At 42.0% G+C, this 23,529-nt stretch overlaps 1 protein-coding gene across 1 annotated transcript in view; it reads right to left on the bottom strand.

Annotated features, from left to right (window-relative positions):
* Nucleotides 1-23,529, bottom strand: part of Frem1 (FRAS1 related extracellular matrix 1) — a 150,266-nt gene that overhangs the window by 49,787 nt on the left and 76,950 nt on the right. Inside the window, exons 18-24 of the mRNA XM_021160224.3 lie at nt 22,347-22,532; nt 21,040-21,236; nt 17,834-18,038; nt 14,980-15,124; nt 10,900-11,041; nt 7,718-7,913; nt 1,696-1,960 (exon numbers count right to left, since the gene is read on the bottom strand). Coding sequence (XP_021015883.1) covers nt 1,696-1,960; nt 7,718-7,913; nt 10,900-11,041; nt 14,980-15,124; nt 17,834-18,038; nt 21,040-21,236; nt 22,347-22,532 — 1,336 coding nt within the window. The remainder of the gene's footprint in view (nt 1-1,695; nt 1,961-7,717; nt 7,914-10,899; nt 11,042-14,979; nt 15,125-17,833; nt 18,039-21,039; nt 21,237-22,346; nt 22,533-23,529) is intronic.

Below are 23,529 nucleotides of genomic sequence, written 5' to 3'. Positions count from 1 at the left end.
GCAACATACAACTTAAACGACAAAGCCGACGAGAAGAGGAACCTCTCCCTTCTGATGTTTTCATTAATGCGCAACAGTACTCAAGCACAAACTTAGTAAAGGAATTGCTCAATTAAATAATTATCTTCCTGTTCTAGGACATCTATAAAGAGAAGGAGGGTGCAGAAGGGATGGATCAGTTAGTAAAGGGCTTGATTTGAAAGCATGAGGACTTGGATTTGAGTCCTAGAACCCATATTTGAAAACAAAACAAAACAAAACCCTGAGTGCACTGGCATGTTATCCAAATGCTGGAGGCAGAGGGAGGACACACCCTGGGCTCACTGATCGTCCGATCTGGCCTGCTGTGTAAGATCAAGGTTAAGAAGAGACCTTATCTCAAAATCAAGGTGGGTGGCATTTGAAGATCGACACTCAGGGTTGTGCTCTATCTTCCATACGTACATGTACTTGCACACACATGTGCACCACCCCCACATGAGCACACATATGAGAGAGAGAAAATATTTGTTCATATCGGTCTGTATTTTGTTGTTGCTGTTGTTGTTAAGACTAGACTCAATCAAAACCATCCCTCAGAAATACCTTCAAAAGTTCAAATAGCAAGGAATATATCATCCTTGCTGACCGACTGCTCATCACAGCAGGAATTTAAATAGGTGAAATATACAGAGAAGACATTTAAATGTGGGTGCCCTTATAGTCCATGTAAGTTCATGGAAGGCCATTGGATAATCTAGGCATCTGCTATGCTTACGTTATTTTACAGGGCGCTCCAGAAGTTAAAAGGATGTGGTAAACATCTTACTGGGGATCAATTGTCCTCTGTCTACGGCAGACACACTGATGCTCTCTAACTGGTAAAAGTAAAGGCTGAATCAATACCCAATGGCCAATCCAAGCTTGGCTGATCCTTGCCCCTGGCCTGGGTCTCTGCTTTTATGAAGAGCTACATGCCTAGCTAGCCTCCAGTTATTAAAGCCCTCAGAATTCCTCCTGTTTTGCGAGACTAATACCAAATCTCCACATTTGAAACGGATGGCAGATTTGCATTAACGTTGTATCTTTGCCTTTTCACCCCAGATCGTTATTCATCCCCGTGATTTATTTGATACCGAATCCTTGAGCAGGTGCACAGTCCCCAATTATAACATGGGTTCTATGGGGAAATATGATCCACTTTGTGACAACGTGATTTATGATATAGTTACAGGAACATGTTGTGTCAAAAGGCAGTGTCTGCTCATGCCAAATTTATTATGCTAATATGTGCCTTTGCCTCTGATAGAAAAATGCACTCAGAGAAGGGGAATTACATTTCTGTCTTTCTGGAGCCAGGGTCTTCTCCGTTCTTTGTGTTCCTTTCAGAGAAGGGCTTGGACGCAGTGTCATCTGCGTATGACACTTAGCTTTTAACCCCAGCCGTGGCTGTTTGCCTTGCCTCTGCCATTTTAATAACGTGGTTTTGCCTTTCTTACTGTTGGGAAACAGAAGAAAACACAGCTTTAGGAGAGCTGGAGAAGGACTTCCTGTTCCTTCCTCTAAAAGATCACACTGGTCTGTGTATCCGTAAGCAACGTCTCATGTCAGAAACACATAATGAGTGGCTAATGCAGTGGGGCACACCAACCTCACTCCTTTTCTCTTCCTAAGCATTGATTTAAAGGGGGGCAGAAAAAGATGTCTTGGGCTCACCTGAAGCTGTCAGCGGGGACAGCTGTCCTGCTCTTGTGTATGTAGCACACCGTCTGTCCTGCTATGTCCATTTGGCTGAAGCTGGCAATGGGGACTCCAGGAGAGTGGACGTACTCCACTTGGCCATGCTGTGGTGGGGAGGTGATGAGGTAGAGCAGTTCTTCAGGCTTGTCTGCTCCATCCACAGCCAGAAGAGTGGCAGTCGTCAAGAGACCTCTGTCACCTTTGGCTACCACGAGTGGTTTTGCATGAATGACAATATCACCTGTGTGGCAAGGAAATTTTAGTTAAGATTTATATTTAAAATATAAATCAATTTAATATATAAATCTATAATATTATTAATACATATTGATATATTAAATATACTTATTAAAATAATAAATCAATTTAAAATATAAATCAAGGGTGTTCGATGCCCCAGTGTAATGCCAGGGTGGGAGGATGGGAGTGGGTGGGTGGGGGAGCACCCTCATGGAGGCAGGAGGAGGGGTGATGAGAAAGGGGGTTTCTGAAGAGGAGACCTGGAAAGGGGAAAACATTTGAAATGTAAACAAAGAAAATATCCAATTAAAAAAAAAACCTGAAAAACAAAAAAAACCTCAGTGCCCATATTGCTGAAGACACCACAGGTTTCAGACACTGGACTTGGAGAAAGTGAGCAGGGTCTGATCTGGAAACTTCTGTATTCTCCAAGTATTGAAGGCACCGTGCGAGCTGCCGCGGGAAGAAAGCAACCCATTGTTCCCACTCAGCTATACAATCTCTCGCCCTCTACCAAAGAAGGAGATGGGACCATTACAGAAATCCACCACTGGTCAAAATGCAGAGAACAGCTGACCTTGGGGCCCCAAGCCTCAACTGATATATTACCATTGCCACCTAACATTGCTCAGCGAACAGGGAGCATAGTAGAAGAGGGGCCAGAAAGACTGGGAGCTGAAAGACTAGGAGGTCTACTGAGACGGCGTCTTCTATATATGAGGGAAGTTGCACACATGAAAACTTAGCAATATGGTTACCTAAACAGGACTTGTGAGATGACAGTACCAGGAGACATGCCAGTGTATATAGGGGAAATCTCACAAGGCTCGACCAACCCTTGGAAGGGGAACTATAGACAATCATTGGCTGCTGAAAGAGGCAGAATAGGTGTTCTCCAGGAATGAGCCACTGATGTTACCCAACCCCACGGGGTCAGCCCTAAACACACATACGTATGAGCGCCACTAAATGGATTCAGCAGGTTGTGTGTGTGTGTGTGTGTATGCAGCAATAGTAATAAAAGAAGAAGGGGTTAATAATTTGAGAGGGGTAGGAGGTCCACTGAAGAAATGGGAGGAGTTGCTGAGAAGAGGTAAGGGTGGAAATGTGCAAATACAATATTTATGTATGACATTGGCAAAAAAATGTTTTAAGTGAAAAAAATCTCTGTGATGGTGAATGTTCATCATCAACTTGTTTGGATTTAGAATCATCATGAAAACACAACTTTGGCTGTGTCTATTACAGTGTTTCCAGAAATTTTAACTGCTAAGGACTCTCCCTGAATATAGACAGTGCCATTAGTGGGAGGGGCCAGAACAAATGAACCGAGAAAGCAAGCTGAGCACCAGCTTCCTTTTCCTGCTTCCCGACTGTGGATGCAAATGGACAGCTAGCTGCCTCAGGTCCGCCACTATGCCTTCCCACCATATGGACTGTCTGACCCCTTAGCGATAAAAGCCAAGGTAAGCCCTCTTCCCCCCAAGTTTCCTGTTATTAAGTATTCAATTACAGGAATGGGTACTGTAACTAATACAATGTCCAAAGGAAATATTAAAGACGGAGGTCAAACTGTACTCAAAATGAACCTGCTATGGGAAGGCCTTTGATTTGGAGACAGGATTTCTCTGTATAGCCCTGGCTGTCCTAGAACTTGCTCTGTAGAGCAGGCCGGCCTCAAACTTGGAGATCTGCCTGCCTCTGCCTCCCAAGTGCTGGGATTAAATAGGTGTGCCACCACTGCCCTGAAAGGCCTAACTAACAAGGAAAGAACAAGCACAAGGACTGAGCAGATACTTCCCAGAAGAAGCAGGGACTCATTTTAGAATACACCTATTCTATAGTGTTAAAGGAAATACAGAGATGAGTGTATGAATTAGCAAGATAAAGGGATAAGCAGATAGGCTGGTGATATTTCACAAACCAGGGGCAATACTCCAGTTTCATTTACCAGAGAGCCATTAAAAACGATCATCTCTAAAATATAGCTCAGTTATGAAGTGCTCGCCTAGCATACACAAGGACCAAAGCTCAACTCTCATCACCACAAAATAAGTAAATAATAAAAATGAACAGAGTCCCCTTCATGTCAGGCACAGGAATGGGGGATCTTCTGCAGGGAGGAGCTTTATCCCAACCCCCAGATACAGATATTGGGGTGTGAAGGAGCTACTTACTGCTAGAGGCTATCTCTTAATGAAAGCTGGAGACAGAACTGGCTGTAAGTCACTCACAAGGCACAACTCACAACCACTGCGCTGTGCCACCCCCTCTTCAATAATCAGAACTAAATGGGCGAATATCCAACAACAAAGATAAAACATGTGAAAATAGATTAGAAACATAAAAGCCAGTAAGATTCTTTGGGGAATATGAATGGCCCTATATGCTCATATGTTTTAACACTTGGTCCCTAGTTGGTGAAAGTGATTAGGAAGGATTCAGAGGTGTGGCCTGTTGAAGGGGCTGTGTCACTGGGGGTGGGCCCTGAGGTTTCAAAAATACAGGCCATTTTCAGTTAGCTTCCTGCTACCTGCTTATGGCGGTTAAGTTCTCAGCTACTGCTCTGGAGCCATGCCTGCTTGTCTGCTGCCAGGTTCCCCACTTGGATGGCTATGGACTATCCCTGTGAAACTGAATGTCCCACTACTGCCTTGGTCACAGTATCTCTTCACAGCAATAGAAAAGTAACTCAGACAAATCTCTTAAGAAAACAAAAGTGAAAAGAAAACATCAAGATGGTGTCACTTAATTTTACATTTATTTATTTAGTGTGTGTGCGCGCGCGCGTGTGTGTGTTTGTGTGTGTGTGTGTGTGTGTGTGTACGCGTGCGCACATATGCATGAGCGTGTAGGTCAGGACAGTTTGATCTGCAGGAATTGGTTCTCTGCTTCTACCATATGGGTTTGGTGGATTGAAATCAAGTTGTCAGGCTTGGTGACAAGTTCCCTTACCCAGTGAAATATCTTGTTGGCCTGAGATGGTGCAATTTTACATGAGTGTTTTTAACAAGAGCCACTAGTGCACACACATACCACATGACATGAAACACACACACACTCATACATACACCATACCAACCCTCCCCCACAGACACACACACACACCTCACACTATACACATAAACTCATACAGCACACAACACCACCACCCCCCCTTACTACCACCCACACCCAAACCCTTTCTCTGTCTTTCAGGATATTTGCCAAAGTCTGGAGATATCTTGTTTGTTTGTTTGTTTGTTATATGAGTGTTTTACATGCGCGCGCATGTGCATGAGTGTGTGTGCTTGCGTGTTTGCATGGAACTTGAGTTACAGATGGCTCCAAGTCATCGTATGGGTACTGGAAACCAAATGCAGATGCTCTGCAGAAGCAGCCAGTGCTCTTAACCATTGTGGTCTTCTGTCCAACCAAAACCTGGACGTATCCTTGGTTGCCAGGCATGGCAAGATTGTGGAATTTTGTTTCCCTGACCAAACTGGTATTTGGGGGCATACTGTGCTTTTTTTTTTTCTCCAATTGAAATGCAAGAATCAAAGACCATTCTAAATTCAAATGAAAATCTAAGCTACAGGTGCTCTGAGGTAACCGCAATAAACATAGGGAGGCAGTAAGAGGAACAAAGAAGGCAGGGGAAATGAAATGTTGAGGGGCACTTTTACCAGGAGCACAGCCACCTCTAGGGGGAGGAAGAGCACCCAGCTCCCCCTGCTGCTGCTCCAGCACTGTGAAGGCTGAGTATGGATAAACTACAGACCTGCGCATCCTAAATGTCTCCTAAAGGCATCCTCTCTGCCATTATGGTAATCACAGCACGTCACATCACAGCTGGAAGGTGAAAGGTTGTATGGAATATGTCCTAGACAGAGCTAAGCCCATATTCCTAAGAGAAGAGATGGTACAACCAGCTACTCCATATCGCTCTCTTTGAAATAAGTTGTCCTGGGCTGGGGAGATATCTCAACAGTTAAGGGCACTGGCTGCTCTTTGTAGAGGACCTAGATTTAGTTCTCAGCAGCCCCAAACCATCTGGAACTCCGGTTCCAGGGTATCTGACACCCTCTGGTCTCTAGGCACACAGACACCAGGCACACAGTAGTACACAGACATGCATGCAAACAAAGCTCATACACACACACAAAAAAAGAATTTACATTAAAAAATGTAGATCTCTTAAAAAGTTATACTTGTGAAGTCATGAGAAATATAATAAGCAACTAATAAATATCTTGTTAAGGAACATAAATTGAAACAACAGAAAAACAGAACACAATGTTGTGCAGTGATAAAACATCATACAAAAAAAGCAAGAGGAAGCCGGGCGTGGTGGCGCACGCCTTTAATCCCAGCACTCGGGAGGCAGAGGCAGGCGGATTTCTGAGTTCGAGGCCAGCCTGGTCTACAAAGTGAGCTCCAGGACAGCCAGAGCTATAAAGAGAAACCCTGTCTCGAAAAACCAAAAAAAAAAAAAAAAAAAAAAAAAAAAAAAGCAAGAGGAACTCCCAGGTGCTTGTGGCATGGCTTCTCCCATTCTGTAAAGCGAAGGCAGTGAGAAGATAGCCTGTGCTAACATGTCACTTGCCATGTGCCAAAATGCTAGTGTATTCCATTCACCTGGACACCTTGACCTGGACATGAGAGTCCTACTTAACTTAAGTTTCTGCTGTGGTAATAAAAACACTGGCCCAAACCAACTTGATTAAGGAAAGGGTTTCAGCTTACAGGTTACACACTCCATCACCAAGGGAACCCAAGGTAGGAACTGGATGCAGGAACTGAAGCAGACACCATGAAGGGACACTGCTTACTTGCTTGCTCTCATGGCATGCTCAGCCAGCTTTCTTCTACATCCCATAATCAGGGGGTATAGGTTCCAGGAACCAGGGCCAGGTTGTACCACCCACAGGAGAATGGGCCCGCCCACATCAATCATTAATCAAGAAAACGCCCCCAGAACTGTCTACAGTCCAATCTGATGGAAATAATTTCACAGTGGAGACTCCATCTTCCCTGATGTCATGTTGTCAAAACCCAACCAGCACAGTCATATTTTTGCAGAGAAGAATAAATATGCTCAGCGTCATCTACCTCATCTGTCTGACTGTCCTTGGTTATAGAATACATTTTATAACTGGAAAACAAATAAGTGGAATATAATATAAGCACCCCCAAAGACAAGAATAACTCATATGAAGAAAAATTAATTCAGGACAATTATAATTATTGCACACACATAAAGTAAAGTTGTTTTTTTTTTTTTAATTGCATGTAAATCACAGAATTTAATCCTGAGCATCCTGGAAAACAAGGCTGAACAAGGAAGCATTTAGTCAACAAAGCATGGATCAAGGACAAAGACGATTTGATCTGAAAATGTTTGGACTCTGGAATTGTGAACAAGATATGATTCTTAACATCCTGGATTAAATTACATCATAAATCATAGAATAGTGGCAATAAAGTATCAAGAACTTATATTTTTCCTTTATTTCTTTGTTTTTGTCCTTTTATTTTGAGTATGTTGGTGTTTTGCCTAAGTGTGTGTGTGTGTGTGTGTGTGTGTGTGTGTGTGTGAGAGAGAGAGAGAGAGAGAGAGAGAGAGAGAGCACACGAGCACACCCACCATGTGTGTGCCTGATCCCTATGGAAGTCAGGAAGTTTTCTAGGCCCATAGCACACAAATGTGTGTATTTACACTAGCTCATTTCTGCTGACAACTACTGGTCTCTCTAAGCATGGATACACACACTCTTACCTTTGCCCATGTCTTCAATGATGATGTGACAGTTAAATGCAGGTGACCTGTTGTCCTCGTCCCAGAGGTAGAAGGTGAAGCTGTCTCCTTCCTGGGAGTCCGTTTTACCAGCATGTGTGTATCTTAGCAAGTTCAGGTCCACATCCTCCTGGGTACACTGCATGCCAGCGGAGAGAGGGACCCAGTCCCTCCCTATCTGAAAGGTGTCACAGTTAGGCAGGCACCCTGGCGTCCCCAGCTCAGCTAACGGATATGCTTCCCACATCCTGAAAACCTCTGATAGGAACACTTGGGGGAAATTCTACACTAATTTTTGCCACGGGACCTCATATTTTTTTCCTTTCAACAAAATATATTAAAATAATTAAAGACCTTGGGTGAGAAACAGCTTCAACCAGAGGAATTTTGACAAAGTCGTTCAACATCCCTGGTATTTCCGGGGGTATTCATCCTCACTAATCCTGGCTGATTAAATAACCCAATTAACGAGAGCAGGTGGGTAATCAATTGCTGAAATGGGCTGCTTAAAAACGAAATGTGTTTCTTTCAAAATTCCCTTTTCAAATTTTACTTTATTTTTTAATTTTGTGTATCTAATAAAACACCTTTTCTTCAACATGGCTTGTGTATCCAAGCTCACTGGGTAAAACAAAGCCAGAATACACTGGCATCTCCCCCCTACCCCCAGCCACTATCTATCCTTACTAAAAACTAAAGAAAGCTTTCAGATTCCCATCAACACCCCTACACATACATGCACACACACACACACACACACACACACACACACACACACACACACACACACACACATACACACGTACGCACAGGCACACATGCATACACACAGTAAGAAGAAAGTATAAACCATCCATTTTCCATCAGGGTCTTCAAAGCCCAAGTCAACCATAAGTAAGCATGTGTTTGGGGCAGAACTGCGGCATTTTTGTCAGAAGAGGCTTTTATGCTGGCAGAGTGGCTAACAACTGGGGGAGTATTAGGGGATAGAATACTAAACCTATATTGTATTAATAACCCACTTTAATTCTCTTCAGTCCCAAGCATAGCTTTTCTTAAGAAGAGCTCACAGAAGTCATTCCACACAACTGAAGGAAAATGTCATTTCCAGTGACTCACCATGCACAGGACTCACCAGTTTGCCTGTCTGGTCAACAGACTAAGACACCCGTAAGTCATTTCTGTTTTCTCTTCTCTTGGTCATCTGCCTCAGTTCCCAGAGAGTCTTAGCCCTGCTCATACACAAGCCTCCCTTCTCCTGAGTTCCTCTACCTGGTGGGATTTCTTCTTCTTTATTATTTTGCCCACCTGACATTTGCAGACCTATGTTATACTACAGGTCCATTGGGTAAAGCTACTTAGAGTACAGTAGCTAAGCTGCTTTTTAAGAAAATGAGGTCTATTTGCGAATAGAGATTTTCAGACTCTTTTAAAACTAGGCAGCATGGGGTCCTATTTAACTTTTCCTCTGGATAATATTCTCCTAGAAATAAAATATAGGGGAAGGCATCATTTGCCCTCTTGTTTCTAATTCTTCATTTGCGTTCCCAAATATGCGTTTGACCTGACAGAATCATCTGATGCCAGAAAGAAGAAAAAAAGAGAAACTCAAAATGAAAAAAACAAAAACAAAACAAAAACAAAATAAACAAACAAAAATGAAGGGGAGCTAACAAGAAAATAAGAAGCTGTAAGAGGCTAGGGGGCCCAGAGGCCCAGTCCCTAGCCTCAGTTAGCCAGCTTCAGTGAGCCCTAGGGAGGTGTGAGAAGATGGTGCGCAGCCTGCTGGGACCCTGGACCCATCTGGAGCCTCTCATATCCAAAGCAAGTCAGGCCCCAAGCCACCCAAACGTGTACACTCTCACTGTGTTTCTGCTTCATTACGCTTTGAAATGAAATCAGGACACAGCTGTACCTCAATTTAAATCAGCAATTGCTCTTCTCTCTGACTCTCTGTGGTACCCACACTCTGTGACAACCAAGCTGTTCCCCACAGGATGAATCCCCTTTGCTTTTCGACTCTAAGCCTAGCCTGTGTTAGATTAAGACTCACGCATTCAGGTAATCACATCTCGGCTGGCTAGACATTGTTGCTAGTCTCTAGCCACCATTCAGATAAAGGTTTTGGACCCGTGGGTCAGCCGACCTCCTCAAGTGGCTGATCTATGATTCGTGTTGGACTAGCTACTAAGCATCATGCCTGCAATCTGAATAGACTAGACGTTCACTCTCACAGGACTAAGAGGAATCACGAGAACTTGAGCAAGCTCCTGGAACAGTTAGCACCAGAGCTCGAGTGACTTAACCCTTCATGTACCCTCACATTTCCATGATTTTTGCTTTCTATTAAAGGGTTAAGTTTGGGAACACGTACAAATCCAGGTGTGTAGATTTACTGTCACACCGGTGTTTTGCCAGATTCTAATACAGCAGTTAGTAAAATAGGACAGCCATTGCTGAGTGGAGTAGGATTGCCACACGGAGTGTCCCTAGTGTAGCTTTGGATTCAAGATTTTGTCCTCCCGCAGATTCGCATGAGGCTGGAAGGAGGCTTCATAAAAAAGACACTAATAGGTTCAGATTTTAAATGCTTCCATGCTCCCGAGATGGCTTAGAGTATGGCAGAGACAATGAGAGAGGCAAAGGGAGGGGTGCGGGAATGGGAGAGGAAGACACAGACATTAAGGAGTGAGAGAATAGAAGAAAAAGAGGGAGGGGAGGCATGGGGGAGAGAGGAAAATAAGAAGTGGCAACAGATTTAAAAGTTTTCTAAACAGGAAAAGTAAATATTCTACAGTTGAGTGAAAACTATGCATATTCTAGAATAAAGTCAATGGTACAAATGTGTGTGTTGATAACATTTACACCTGCTTCGGGAAATGAAGGTTAAAGGGCTTTTGTGTGGGTCATCCACCCCTAGTCCCCAGCAAGTCTAGGGCTAGATAGATTGCTCAGTGATTGAGAACACAAACTGGTCTTGCAGAGGACCGGGGTTTGGTTCCCAGCCGTCATATCAGGCAGCTCATAAGCACCTATAATTCCAGCTCCACGGGATCTAAACTTCATGGGCATCTGTACACATGTGGCACATATAATCTCACACAGGCACACGTACATGAAAAAGATAATAATTAATTAAATAATTGTATTAAAGGGCCACTTACCTTAAGTTGAAGTTGTCCATTTTGGGGAAGTCTTTCAAATACATAGTGAATCTTCTCTCTGGGTGAGTCTTTATCTGTGGCTGAAAGAACAGCACTAGACAGGACACGAGTATCGCCCACAGCCATTGAGATTTCAGCCTTCCTAGAGTAAGGAAAGGATGGTGTCATATGAAAATGGAAGACATAGGCCATCAGGGGACACTCATACTGGTTGTCATGGGCTATCACAGATCCCACCCTCAAGATAGAAGTGATAAGCAACAGCCAAAGCACTGGAAACAGTCGTATACCAAACTCTGGAAAAGGAGTGTGTGACCTAAGTGAGAGATGCTTCTCATTATTTACATGAGTAGAACATTATGCCTTAATGTTAAATGTAGTTTATACAACAATTTTGTTTCTGTTCTCTCTTCTAACCTTTACAACGTCTCCATGAAGAAAGAAGGTCATGTATTATAGATCTAACCATATATACAGAACCCTACTGAAAGCAATTTATATAATGTTCCAAAGCTCTTCCTGAAGGCCCTCCTGAGGTTGATACTCTTGTGCTATCTCTGGTCCTCTAATCTCCTCCCTCCTCCTCAAAAGGCCCCTGGTGCATGTGGTCTTTATAGCAGCTCATCTTCCTGAAGAAGTGGACCCTCCAGGCTGGCCCCTGGCATCTGGATGGCTAACTGAAAGCATGAACAGACAGGGCAGCCATGTGCTGCTTCCATGTGACCACTGCAACCTTTCCCCAGCTCCACCCAAGTGAGAAAGGGGTCTCTTCCTACCAGCCTTCCAGCTCTCCACTGTGGTCACAGTGAGCTCACCTATGATGACTCCATCTGCCTCACAAGTTTTGTTTTTGAGAAACTTGGGGAATCTTGAAGTCCATGGCCTTGGGACCAGACACCAAGTCTCACAACTGACGACAGCAACCATCAGGTCTTCTCCAGAGAAGCCCATGCCTGACATGTCATTCTAACCTCTCTCATTCAAAGAGGGATTCTTGTTAGCCCAGGACTGGCAAGTTCCCTGATAAGAGTGGGGAAGATGAATCACAGCATTCTAGAGGGCTAATGAGTCGGGTGATTGAGGCTTTTGTAGATTATTGCTATCTTCTATAAGATGAAAGACAGCCTCAAATCACTATTAGGTAAGGTTGGTAGGAGAAGTGTCAGAATTACATGACAGGGATGGCAAGTACCACAATCTGGGTTGCCTTAAAGGGGACGTTGGGAAAAAAGACTGTGTTACAAGTAATTTATATAGAAAAGGATCCCAGAAATAGAAAGATGGGAGCCAGTGAGAAGGGAAAGGCGTAGCAGTGACTGTTTTTACTACTAATGGCACTTGAGGCTTAATCCTACTAGAATCTTTTAACTTTTGTTATTTTAAGAAAAGGGACCTAATTAAGTTCCTTATGACATCTCTAACCTTTAGATTCAAGACATCTTGCCTCAACCTTCTATCCTAGCTAGGACCTTTGGAAGAACCATATAGAGTGTGACCTGGATTAAACGTGTCTGGAGGGCAGGAAGGTGGGAGATTTGTCTTATCTACTATCTCCCATTGTTACCGACTGTCTGCTCCCATGGTTACCAACTGTCTGCTCCCATTGTTACCGACTGTCTGCTCCCATGGTTCCTGACTGTTCCCAGCATTACTGCCTGATCCCATGGTTACTGACTGTTCTCACAGTTACCAATTCTCTGCTCCCACAGTTACTGACTGTCATCTCCCATGACAAACGACTGTCTGCTCCTACCATTACCAACTGTCCACATGAGTTGAAGCAGGTTCCTAAGGAGGGAAGTGGAGCCACAAATTGTGAACACCTGAAGCAGAACACTGATCCTATGCACAGGACAGGCGGGTAAGGTGCCGGAACTCTGGGACAAAAGCACCTACTGCAGCATCTAAAGGAACCATCAAAGAAATGGGGTCGAGTGCTGGCAGAGACCAAGCTACTCTCGGCAGAAATGAACAGAGGGTCAGACTGTCTTTGTGTTTCTAGAACAGAGAGAACTGCTTGTAATAATGACAATGAAGAGTATTTGTGATCACTCTCTGTGTACAATCTCTGGAGCATTTTTACATGTCTTTCTTGTAACAATCATATGAAAAGAGTGCTAGCATCATCCCATTCCACTGAGAGGCAAAGAGAAAGACGGAGAGAGCGAGTTTAAGGCCACACCTCTGATAAGCAGCTATCTCTGTCACTCTGTCTCACTCAAGATTTCTGAACCACTAGCTATGCCCTAGGTCTTACTAATAAAAGGAAAGAAGGGAGAAGATGGAGATGTAGAAGGAGACAAAGAATGGAGGGTGTTCTGGGAGAAAGGGAAAGGAGTTCTACTAAAAACCAAAAGGATAAAAGAAAAAGGGCAACTGCTGCTTCCTTCCTAGGGAGAAAGGGAAGGAGGAAGAGAAAGAAAAAAAGGCAAATGTCTGAACTACCGCAGACCAGTCAACCAGATCCGACCATTGCACTCCATGCACATGAACTGAAAGGTCACCCCGTGGCCCACAGGTATGTTCAACAGTTCTGCTAATTAGAACCCTTTCTTCTACAGAGGATGGATTCAGAAGCAGAGTTGAAAGAGATTTGGGATTCTGCAGCTGTCGCTGTCGCTGGGAGGCCAGCAGCAAGGCTGTGGCTCTTCAGAAGACAGACTCCTTTCCTTCTCTGTTCTTGGCCAGTGAGTGGCAGATGGATTCATAAAATCATGTGTATGAATGGTTTAGTAACATGTCTGACACTTAGTAAGTACTTAATAAACACTGGCTTTTATCTTTCTCCCTTCTTCAAGTGTTGACTACCAAGAGGTTTGTAGCAGTTTAACATCCTCCCATCCTACTGTCACAGATCTTCCAATAGAGTCAAGGCTGGCCTCAAACTCACTGCGTCACCACAGGCTAGCCTTGAATTCATCCTTGCTTCCTCTTGGGTTCCAGAATGACAGCATCTTTCACATCCATAGATCAATGTCAAACCAATCTGACACCTCATCATTGAAATAAGGATACAGACATTTCATATATCTTCTTGGTTGAACTGATACCTGAGAATCAGTCTTCCAAAATACGATTATCAGCATTTCCCACAACACTTTCTTGCTTCAGAGCATTTGCAGCCAATAAAGGATGATGTTGATCTGACAGCAGAAGGTGGGGATTTGCCTGGTCTCTCTTCCCTACTTAGTCCAGGAGTCTTTGGGAGGTTTAGAGATCTCCAGGAAGGTGTTCCCATCCCAGAGAGACTCAAATAGTCTATTTAAGGCTTAATGGCTACACCATTAAATAAGGGGGGGGTCTCAGTGGAGCCCCAAGAGCCAGACACATGTCTGCAGCTAGTTCTAAAGACCTGCTAGACCTCGTGAAGTTCTTTGCAGTCTGAAGTGTGACACTTTACAACTGCAGAAGAAATTGCTAGCATTAGAGAAATGCAATGGTATGTAAGCTTTGCAGTTCATGTTACTAGAATTCTGAGTTGCATTGTGATATGCAGTAGTGGGGTGGTGATCCGTCAGGGACATAGTCCAGATGGGCAGACAGTGAGGTACCAGGATAACAAAGTGGGACTGAGCGTCTCCCTTGATCGCTTTTAGTTAAAAGTTTGATGATTAGCCAGATGTGGTGGCGCATGCCTTTAATTCCAGCACTTGGGAGGCAGAGGCAGGCAGATTTCTGAGTTCGAGGCCAGCCTGGTCTACATAGTGAGTTCCAGGACAGCTAGGGCTATACAGAGAAACTCCGTCTCGAAAAACAAAACAAAACAAAACAAAATGTTTAAAAGTTTGATGATTGTTGGCAGTTAACATCGTAACTCAAGTTATAGATTGCACCTTGCACACTCACGCGCATGCACATGTGTGTGTGTATGTGTGTGTGTTATGGTATATGTATGATTATGTGTCTTTTAAGAACTGACTGTTTTAGATATGCTTCCTAGCATCTTCTCTGGCTGCTCCTGATGCCTGAGAGGCAGGGCAGTTGTAGAAAATGGGCTCTGTGGGAGCCTGGCGTCTTCCTGTGGACCTAGTGTCACAAAACTTTGTGGACATCAGAAATGAACTCTCTCAAGCAGCTCACTTGCTTAGCGTTGGTGTCTCATCATTCACTGGGGTGATTTTTACTGAGATGGTTTTAAGGATTTTATGTTTCCCGTCTGACAACTGGATCACGAAGTTATCAGCAGAGCTCTCTGAGTCGTCGTGGGCATAGGCCAGCTTCATTCCTGGAAGAGATAAGAGGAGAGGGTCTTCCTTCTTGTTAACTGTCCCCATGCCCCAGATACACCATTTTAATACCTGGTTTTGGTGTTCAGAATGCTCACTAATAAAAGTATTATAGGGATATGAGCTCTGTTTTGTGGAGTCATTCAGAAGCCCATTAAATTTTCTTATTTAAATAAGGAAACCGCATAAACCATAAAAGAACAGAGTTATCACAGTGTTTAAATGAATATGAGAAATGAATTCTTGTAGGAAATTAAAGTAAAATCTATCTTGGGCCAGTCATCAAAATGAATAATAAGTAGTTCCAAACATCACTATGCAAACTACCTTTAGTCATTTTTTAAAAAACTTCCTAATGGTCCTTTAGATATTCAGTTGAAAATATTAATTTACTGTTTGCAAAACTAACTACAAATCTTTAGAAACACCAATGGACTTATGAAAAATGTTTACTGACATGTGACTATTAATGCCAAGAAATTAAAAAAAATTATTTAAAATAAATCAGTTATGAAAATCTATAGCATAGTATATCCATATAATAAAATACCATAGTTACCAAAACTACTCAAGGTACTATTGAGAATGTACATGAAGTGATTATACTATGAGTTATCTAATATGTCAGGCATTTGATAAATTCTGTATGTTTAAGGGTGGAATATTTGTGAGAATATATTTACATTGTATGGGTTACTTTTAATATGTTCATAAATGAACCAAAAACCAAAATACAAATAAAACCTAACTTTTGAAAATGTCATCAAAATATACATTTATTTAAGAAATTTTATTTTTTGTTCAAATTAACCATGCTATCCAAACTTACATGATGAGTGCATGATACTTATTTAATCTGATAAGAATAACCAATAATATAACTAAAAAAAAAAAACCTCTTGGGCTGGAGAGATGGCTCAGCAGTTAAGAGCACTGACTGCTCTTCCAGTGGTCATGAGTTCAATTCCCAGCAAATCACATGGTGGCTCACAACCACCTGTAATGGGATTTGATGTTCTCTTCTGGTGTGTATGAAGACAGCTACAGTGAACTCACATATATAAAATAAATAATTAATTTTTAAAAATCCTCTTTTGGACCTTCAAATGGCACTCCACAACTTCCCCCCAAAGCACAAGATAGATAGGTAAATAAATAAATAAATAAACAAATGTAAAAAAAATATTTTAAACTGTATTCTTTTCCCTTTAGAAACAGATTCCCTGAAGCTAAGGCTGTCCTTGAAAGCCTTGAGCTCTTGGTCCTCCTATCTCAGACTCCTTAGGTGCTGGTATTACAGGTATGCATCATTTAACGCAGCTCAGCAAACAAAAGTGAATGAATGGGAGTACATTTTAAGCTATTATTCCCTTCCCCGGTGTTTGTAACAATGGCATTTGCTGCACATAAGGACAGATTTGGTCAGAGCAACCTGGAAGTTTCAGAATCCATTTCTTTACAGTTCACAACTGAGATGATGAATTGGCTTTTCATATTCAAACATGAGACGTCATCTGCAATTATTACAAAATAACCTTTGGGACAAAGAGACTACGCTCTAATTAGAGAAATAAATACTTAGAAGACAGTAGGAAAGAGGCCAAAAAGTACGAGTGCAAAGTAGGCACGGAGGAGAGAGGTCTGGGGAGTAGCAGGTTTCCTGTGGGAGGAGAGCAGAGCTGCACGCGGATGGTGCCATCCTGGTCAGGGTGAGGGAAGACCTTCCAGGTCGGGGAAAGGAAACACAGAGAAGAGAGGAGTGTGAGGCTAGGTACTGATTCTAGAACTGCATACTTGCTCGTGTCTTTTAAAAGTATTTTTATACATCGAAACTGGGACAAGGCCTTTTAAAAAAGTAATTAAAAAACAATTCAGCCTGCTCCAGTGTGTCTTTTCCCTAAAGAACGCATTATCTCCACAGAGACTAATGAATGGTTATTATATGTGAATCTATATTCGTTTCAACTGTAAAAATTTTGGCAGACAAGCCATCATCTGAATCGTTTGAAAAGGAAAATTTAAATTATGATTAAAATTCTATGTTAAAATACCGAAAATCACAAATATAATTGTTAATGGTATTCTAAGAGTCAAAGAGAACACGTCATTACATCTTCAACTGCCTACAGTGTCTGGCTAGGGCTATCTGCCCCTTGTTAGTCACAAGCCCGTAATTCAGACTGAAGAGATAAGTATATATGCTTCCTCGCCCCACACTTCTATGGTTTGTTTGTATCTTTAGTGGAGTAAAACAGTTCTTAAATTTATGTATTAATTAACAAAAAATTGTAAGCATGAAACACAACATGGCATTTTGATATATGTGACGTGCTTGAATCACACTTTGCTTTCCCTTCTATGTGAATGTGTGTACTCTTTAATGTTCAGCTACCCTACACACTATTTACTATAATCATCACCATGTACAAACATATGCCTCAAATATTGTCCTTCCCTCTCCTTTACAACCTCATGTCTTTTTTTTATTGTTATTATCTCCTGAGTCCAATATTTGTGGTTTTAAATTTTCTTGAAGGACTGAAATTCCCTACTCTTTGAACAACAGCTTCTCATTTCTCTCCACTCCCCCTAACCTCTCTGGTAACCACCAATTTAATTTCTGTTTCTACTATTGCGACTTGTTTAGAGTCCACACGGGGGTGAGCTAAGTTACTGCATCAGGTAAGCAGACACAGCTCTCGATCTACCATTCTTGAGAAGGTCCGTGGAGAAGCTGTGGATTTCGTGTTGCAGCTGCTTGATCTGATGGGAGTCCTTGCTGATGGCCGCATTGATGAGGAGGCCATGCTGGGGCTTGAGAGCGATGCTGAAGAGCAAGGGGTCCTTGGGAACATCCCTGTCAGTAGCACTGATGATGGAAGAATCCAGTTCTATCATGTGACCCTCATCCACCTGAGCGGAGCAAGCCGGCAGAGTGAGCAGTAGAAAATAGAACCTTTCCTCTAGCTACTTCTTTTGAGAAAGCTACTTTAAAACCCACCCAGTTATATGAAGATATCCCATTTCAAATTTTCCATGGCATTTTCAGATACTGAGTTCTAGAAAAAGAAATTTCTAGTTAATAGGAATGTAAAAAAGAAATCTATCATTTCCCTCACGTCTTTTCTAAAGATTTCAAAGTTCTTCTTAGTTCCATGCACAGCATAGGAGGAATGATTAAAACATCTACATGGGGCTGGTGAGAAGGTGCAGTCGGTAAAGGTGCTTGCCACACAAGCCTAGACAACCTGAGTTCACACACAGACACCCAGGCACAGGCATAAGCACACACACTCGCGCGCACACACGTATACACACACACACACACATACATACACACACACACACATACACACACACATACACACACATACACACACACACACACACACACACACACACACACACACACACACACACTTGTCCACACACACTGGAGTGCTTATTGGATCAAGAAAGCCACTGGCCATTTGGTACTCAGTTGACTTGCCCACGTCCCTGTTCTTCCTCAGAGAGAGGCTAGAACAAGAAAATATTTGTTTTCTGTTCTGAAATACAGCAAGATCTAAATACTCAAAGAATATAAATCCTATGCATGCTCCCTGGGGATCTGCACGGCTGCTGTGCTACCTTCTGAAGGTAATATAAATGTTCTCAGGAATCAAAGTCAGGAGGAAGGACTGGGAAGGAGGCCTGCCTATCAACAGTGTAGTTGGGGAAGGAATACCAAGAGCCGCTAGACATCCAGGAACAGGATGCATAAAAGAGTGGAGGCCAGCAGGCTGTCTTCACAGCGGAGCGGTCACATCATGAGAACCTATGCTTTCTCTCCAGTGTCTTCCAGGGGCTCCGAAGGGACCTTCCTGCAGCCACACTGATATTGGGTCAAAACCAGTGCTGCTCCTAGTTGACCTTTTTGTATTAAAGACCGAAATCACATCACAGATTAGTTCATAATGATGTAGCTATTTAAAAACTTCTGTCAGTGTCTCACTCTCCCTAAGAACTCTAATAAAGCAACTCAAAAACATGTAATTCTCCATCTTTACTAAGCTTAACTAGGAAGCTTCCCCCTAGACTGTGTGGTAATGGATCTCATTTACAAAAAATACTAAATTCATCCACAAGATCGCCAAGGAATTTTCTAAAAACAAAACAAACAAACAAACAAATAAAAAATCTACAGGATTCTTTTTTGGAAATGAAATTGTTTCTTGACATTATGAAAATAAAAATTTTTATTTTTATGTGCATTGGTGTTTTGCCTGCATGTATGTCTGGGTGAAGGTGTCAGATCCCCTGGAACTGAAGTTACAGACAGACAGTTGTAAGCTGCCATGTGGGTGCTGGGAATTTAACCTTAGGTTCTCTGGAAGAGCAACCAGTGCTCTCTCAGCCATTTCTCCAGGCTGTTAAAAAAATTTTTTTTCCAGAATAAAAAAGTTTAAGTGAACATACTCAAAAAGCAGATAACTACTAAGGTGCAGGTTTGCACATGATTATAATGCACTGACATATTCTGATGGAAGCCCAGCGATCTATACAATAAGGAAATTTCCTAAGAGGGAAGATAAATGCAGTTATATGAGAAAAAGAAAGAAAAAGAATGCCTGATGCTTAAAAGTTGTCTCTGCCAATGCTCCAAGGGCCTGTGCATGATTTGCATAGATGAGAAGGCTTGGGTGAAAGACATGATCACTCCCACAGAGGGATGAGGGACAACTTCCCAGAGGACGAATTATTCCAAAAGCCCTTGCCTCAGGCAGATAAAGACAGTGAAAGTAGGTGTGGAAAAGATCATTTATAGATTTTTTTTCCTCACATAATCACTGAAGGGCTCTCCAGAGTAAGCCACGAGCCAAAAGAAGAGGAGAGGCAGGAGTTGGCTGTTAAATCTCATGCTGAGGTGACACTTGTGTGCCATTAAGATTCAGCAGAAAATTAAAATCAAATAAAGACATTCACATTCAGAATGTGATTATTTTTAGCAAAAAAAAATGAGGAGAAATAATGACTTTGGTCAATATTAGGAAAACGATGGCGCGCTAACTGTACTGCAAACGTTCGTTCATTACGGTCACACTGTGCTTGGCCAACTAGATCATCATGGCGGACTCTCAAAAGAAAATTCCACGTACATTTTCAAAGATGGGGAAACAGAAACTTGAAGAGAAATAACCTGCCCAAATTTAAAAAATATATATATTTAAAGCAATCCCCAAGTTCCTTTGAGGCCAAAGCCTGTGTTCATTTGACATGTTAATGCATGAATATAATGTATGAACTAACCACATATATATATATATATATATGTGTGTGTGTGCATAATATTTAAAAGGAACTACACAGTGATTGTGGGTGTGTGTGTGTGGGTGGGTGGGTGTGGGTGTGGTCTTATACTTGAGAGAATAAAGCATAAAGTCGTAGTGTATCATTCTCTTATTTGTAAGTTAAAACATACAGAAAAAATTATAGTATATAGACATAATTCTGACATGTTCATGAATCTCTTGGGTTACTTAGCTTGTTTATGCTCCCTTTCTTCAGTAATGAAATAAAAAAGCAACAATAAAGAACCTAAAAGCCTATTGTGAGGACATCTATGAATGCATTCCAACTATGAATACTTGGAACCTATAACCCAGTAGGTACTTTATTACACAGACACATAGACAGTCACAGACATACAATCTCACTCACTCACACACACACATGCATGCACACACACTCACATTATCTTTGCCATGACCATTACTATTAGGCTAATAGTCCACAAGTGATTAATTATGTGACATAAGATTCTGACTTCCTCACTCCTCACCAAACTAACATATTGGGGGATCCCTGGACCAACATAAAGGGATTAAAGGCCAGAAAATGTTGAGGTAAAGAGGACTATTCTAGTGTTTCTTACAGTGATGTTCTGTACCACAAGGTCAGGAGCTTCATCGTTTGTAGGGTTGATGATAATGTGGAATGTTGTCTCCAAGGAGCGGTGCTTCCCGTCTGTGGCATATACTGTGAACTGGTCAGCAGTTGGTTCTACTCTCAGGTGCCTGGACTGCACATAGTTAATGTGTGAAGCCTTCATGTCTGTCCACTGGAATGAGGCTAGCACACACCAAGACAGAACAGGGAAATGATAAAGAGCACTTCCCAGGGACCTGCAGTGTTTTACAGCTGCTTCTCTGCGAAGTAGATACATGATCATAGCCGGGACAGGTGTGATGCCTACCAGCCATCCACATAAAGGCGGGGATCACAGATCTTAAGAAAAGACGAAAATCTGCCCAAATAACGGACTTGTGATAACCACTAATCGGGAGGCAGGGACTTCATGATCAGTCTCCAGACCCTTGGCCTGAAAATCAGGGAGAACCCTTGGCTAAACTGTCCTTCTGACAGGTGGCTTTTGTCATACTGGGTTAAGAAGGATACCATCTCTTTAACATTAGGCAGAATGACTGGAAACCAATGACTTGTCCCCATAACATACATCGAGAAGCCCACTGCATTGAATAGAATTAATTAGTGGATTTGATAATCAGCTAGCCTTAAATCAGAAGATGAAAAATGTCCTATGTTATGAATTAAATCATGAAACAAGATGAATAACCTTTAATTTGGTTAATCTTAAACCTAATCTCACTTGTATTTTAAAATGGAAATGTCTTACGATTGAAAAAGTATCGTACATATAAAGAGTTCTTTTTGGAAGATTTACGTCTTGCTTTTTATCTCTGTTTCGTTTTATAAAAGACTCTTCTGGTCGCTGAGAAACATTTTGCTTTCAAAATTAATGTAATCTACTCAAACATTTCCGGTTTCTCTTTCAGTAGCACGTACAGCAATATTTCTTAATATTTTTCAATAATATCTATTAAATGTGCTGAAAGACAAGTATGAGTCTCTGTGGTCCCCATCATATTAATTATATCCCAGGGCTGAGTGGCTAGGAAGGCCTTGGAATAGGTGGGCACTTTAGCATATATTCATACATTTTTCATACATGAAGTTTCCACTTATTTCACTTATAAATGTTCATACATGGGAAAAGTCCAGATAAAAGTCCAACTGAGAAACAATTAAGATTCAGTGTATCAGCTAGAATAATTATAACAATCTCTTGAATATTTTAAAATCCTTACGCATGTCCTAAGCCTAGCCACTCACATCCGTGAACGCTGGCAAGACATTGTGGGTCAGGAAACCATGACTTACCTATGCTTATGCCCATATTACTTTTCTCAAAGCCTGCAGAAGGCAGTGTGTTTTCTAAGTAGCCAAACTGGGGCTGAGAAGCCAAAATGAATTTTAAGTCATCCGGGGCAGTGTCCCGGTCAACAACAGTCAAGTGATGAGTAGTAAGGGCTGCTGAGAAGCCTTCATCCACTGTGAGCATCCTACCTGCATACAAAAAAAAAAAAAAAAAAAAAAAAAAACCAGTCAGAGGCCAGGGTGATAGTTCAGTGGGTGGAGGTGCCAACTGTCTGGCCCAGTGAGCTGAGTTCAATCCTGAGAACCAATGTAGGGGTAGGGAGAACCAGCTTCTGCTCTCAGATCTACATGAGCACATTGGCTCACAAAACCAGTAAGTCAAAATGTAACAAAATTTAAAACCATACACTTGCATCTTAGCATGAACCCCTCCATCAGAATAGTAAGAAGCAGAGGGAGTGATTGCAACCCCAGCCAGAGCAAATATGCAAAAATCCTACAGGCAAACATGCTTCCGTGGGAGAGGCTCATTTTCTTGGGCACAAATTCTCCTTGTGGTGAGAATATTCCGGGGACACGAGTGCGATTTAATTGGGACTTACGGCATTGTATACTCTTTCGTATCCAAGCCAGCCAGATAATAGTGGAAAGACGGCAGCAAGGCTAAATGCTCTGCTACAGCCCCTCCAGTCATTCTCAAGAAACTCTGATTTCCCTTGTGTCTCTATAGAAGTGACAAATGAAAATAAGAATTGCCAAACTGTTTTAATGATAAGCCACTAAATGTAGTTTATGTACTCCTCAAGATCAGTTGTTACCTCTGTTTGTCAGAGCGTTAATTGCCTGAGCGCGATTATGAATTGCTCATAACGAACATCTTTTCATGCCTTGGTGCTTAATTACTCTGCTGGGATGATGCTTCCTTTCCAGAACATTGCTTGGGAGATACTTTGCAAATTACAACAAGAACATTCATACATATGCTTATTTTTTTTCCGTGAGACAGAACATATACATAATGCCCATGAAGAGATGACTTTCTGAGAAGCACGTAAGGTTAAATGTATATAAATGGTCTCTGTGGTAAGCACATTCTGTCTGAATAGAAATTATTATGGATAAAATGAATTATTCTCCCTCCAGCAGGCAAATGATATTTTCCCATGTGAAATAAACCAGCGTATTT

This window comes from Mus caroli, unplaced genomic scaffold, assembly GCF_978045245.1.
Source record: "Mus caroli unplaced genomic scaffold, Mus_caroli_1 scaffold_6, whole genome shotgun sequence".
Taxonomy (NCBI): Eukaryota; Metazoa; Chordata; class Mammalia; order Rodentia; family Muridae; genus Mus; species Mus caroli.
This window is presented reverse-complemented; position numbering and strand designations above follow the sequence as displayed.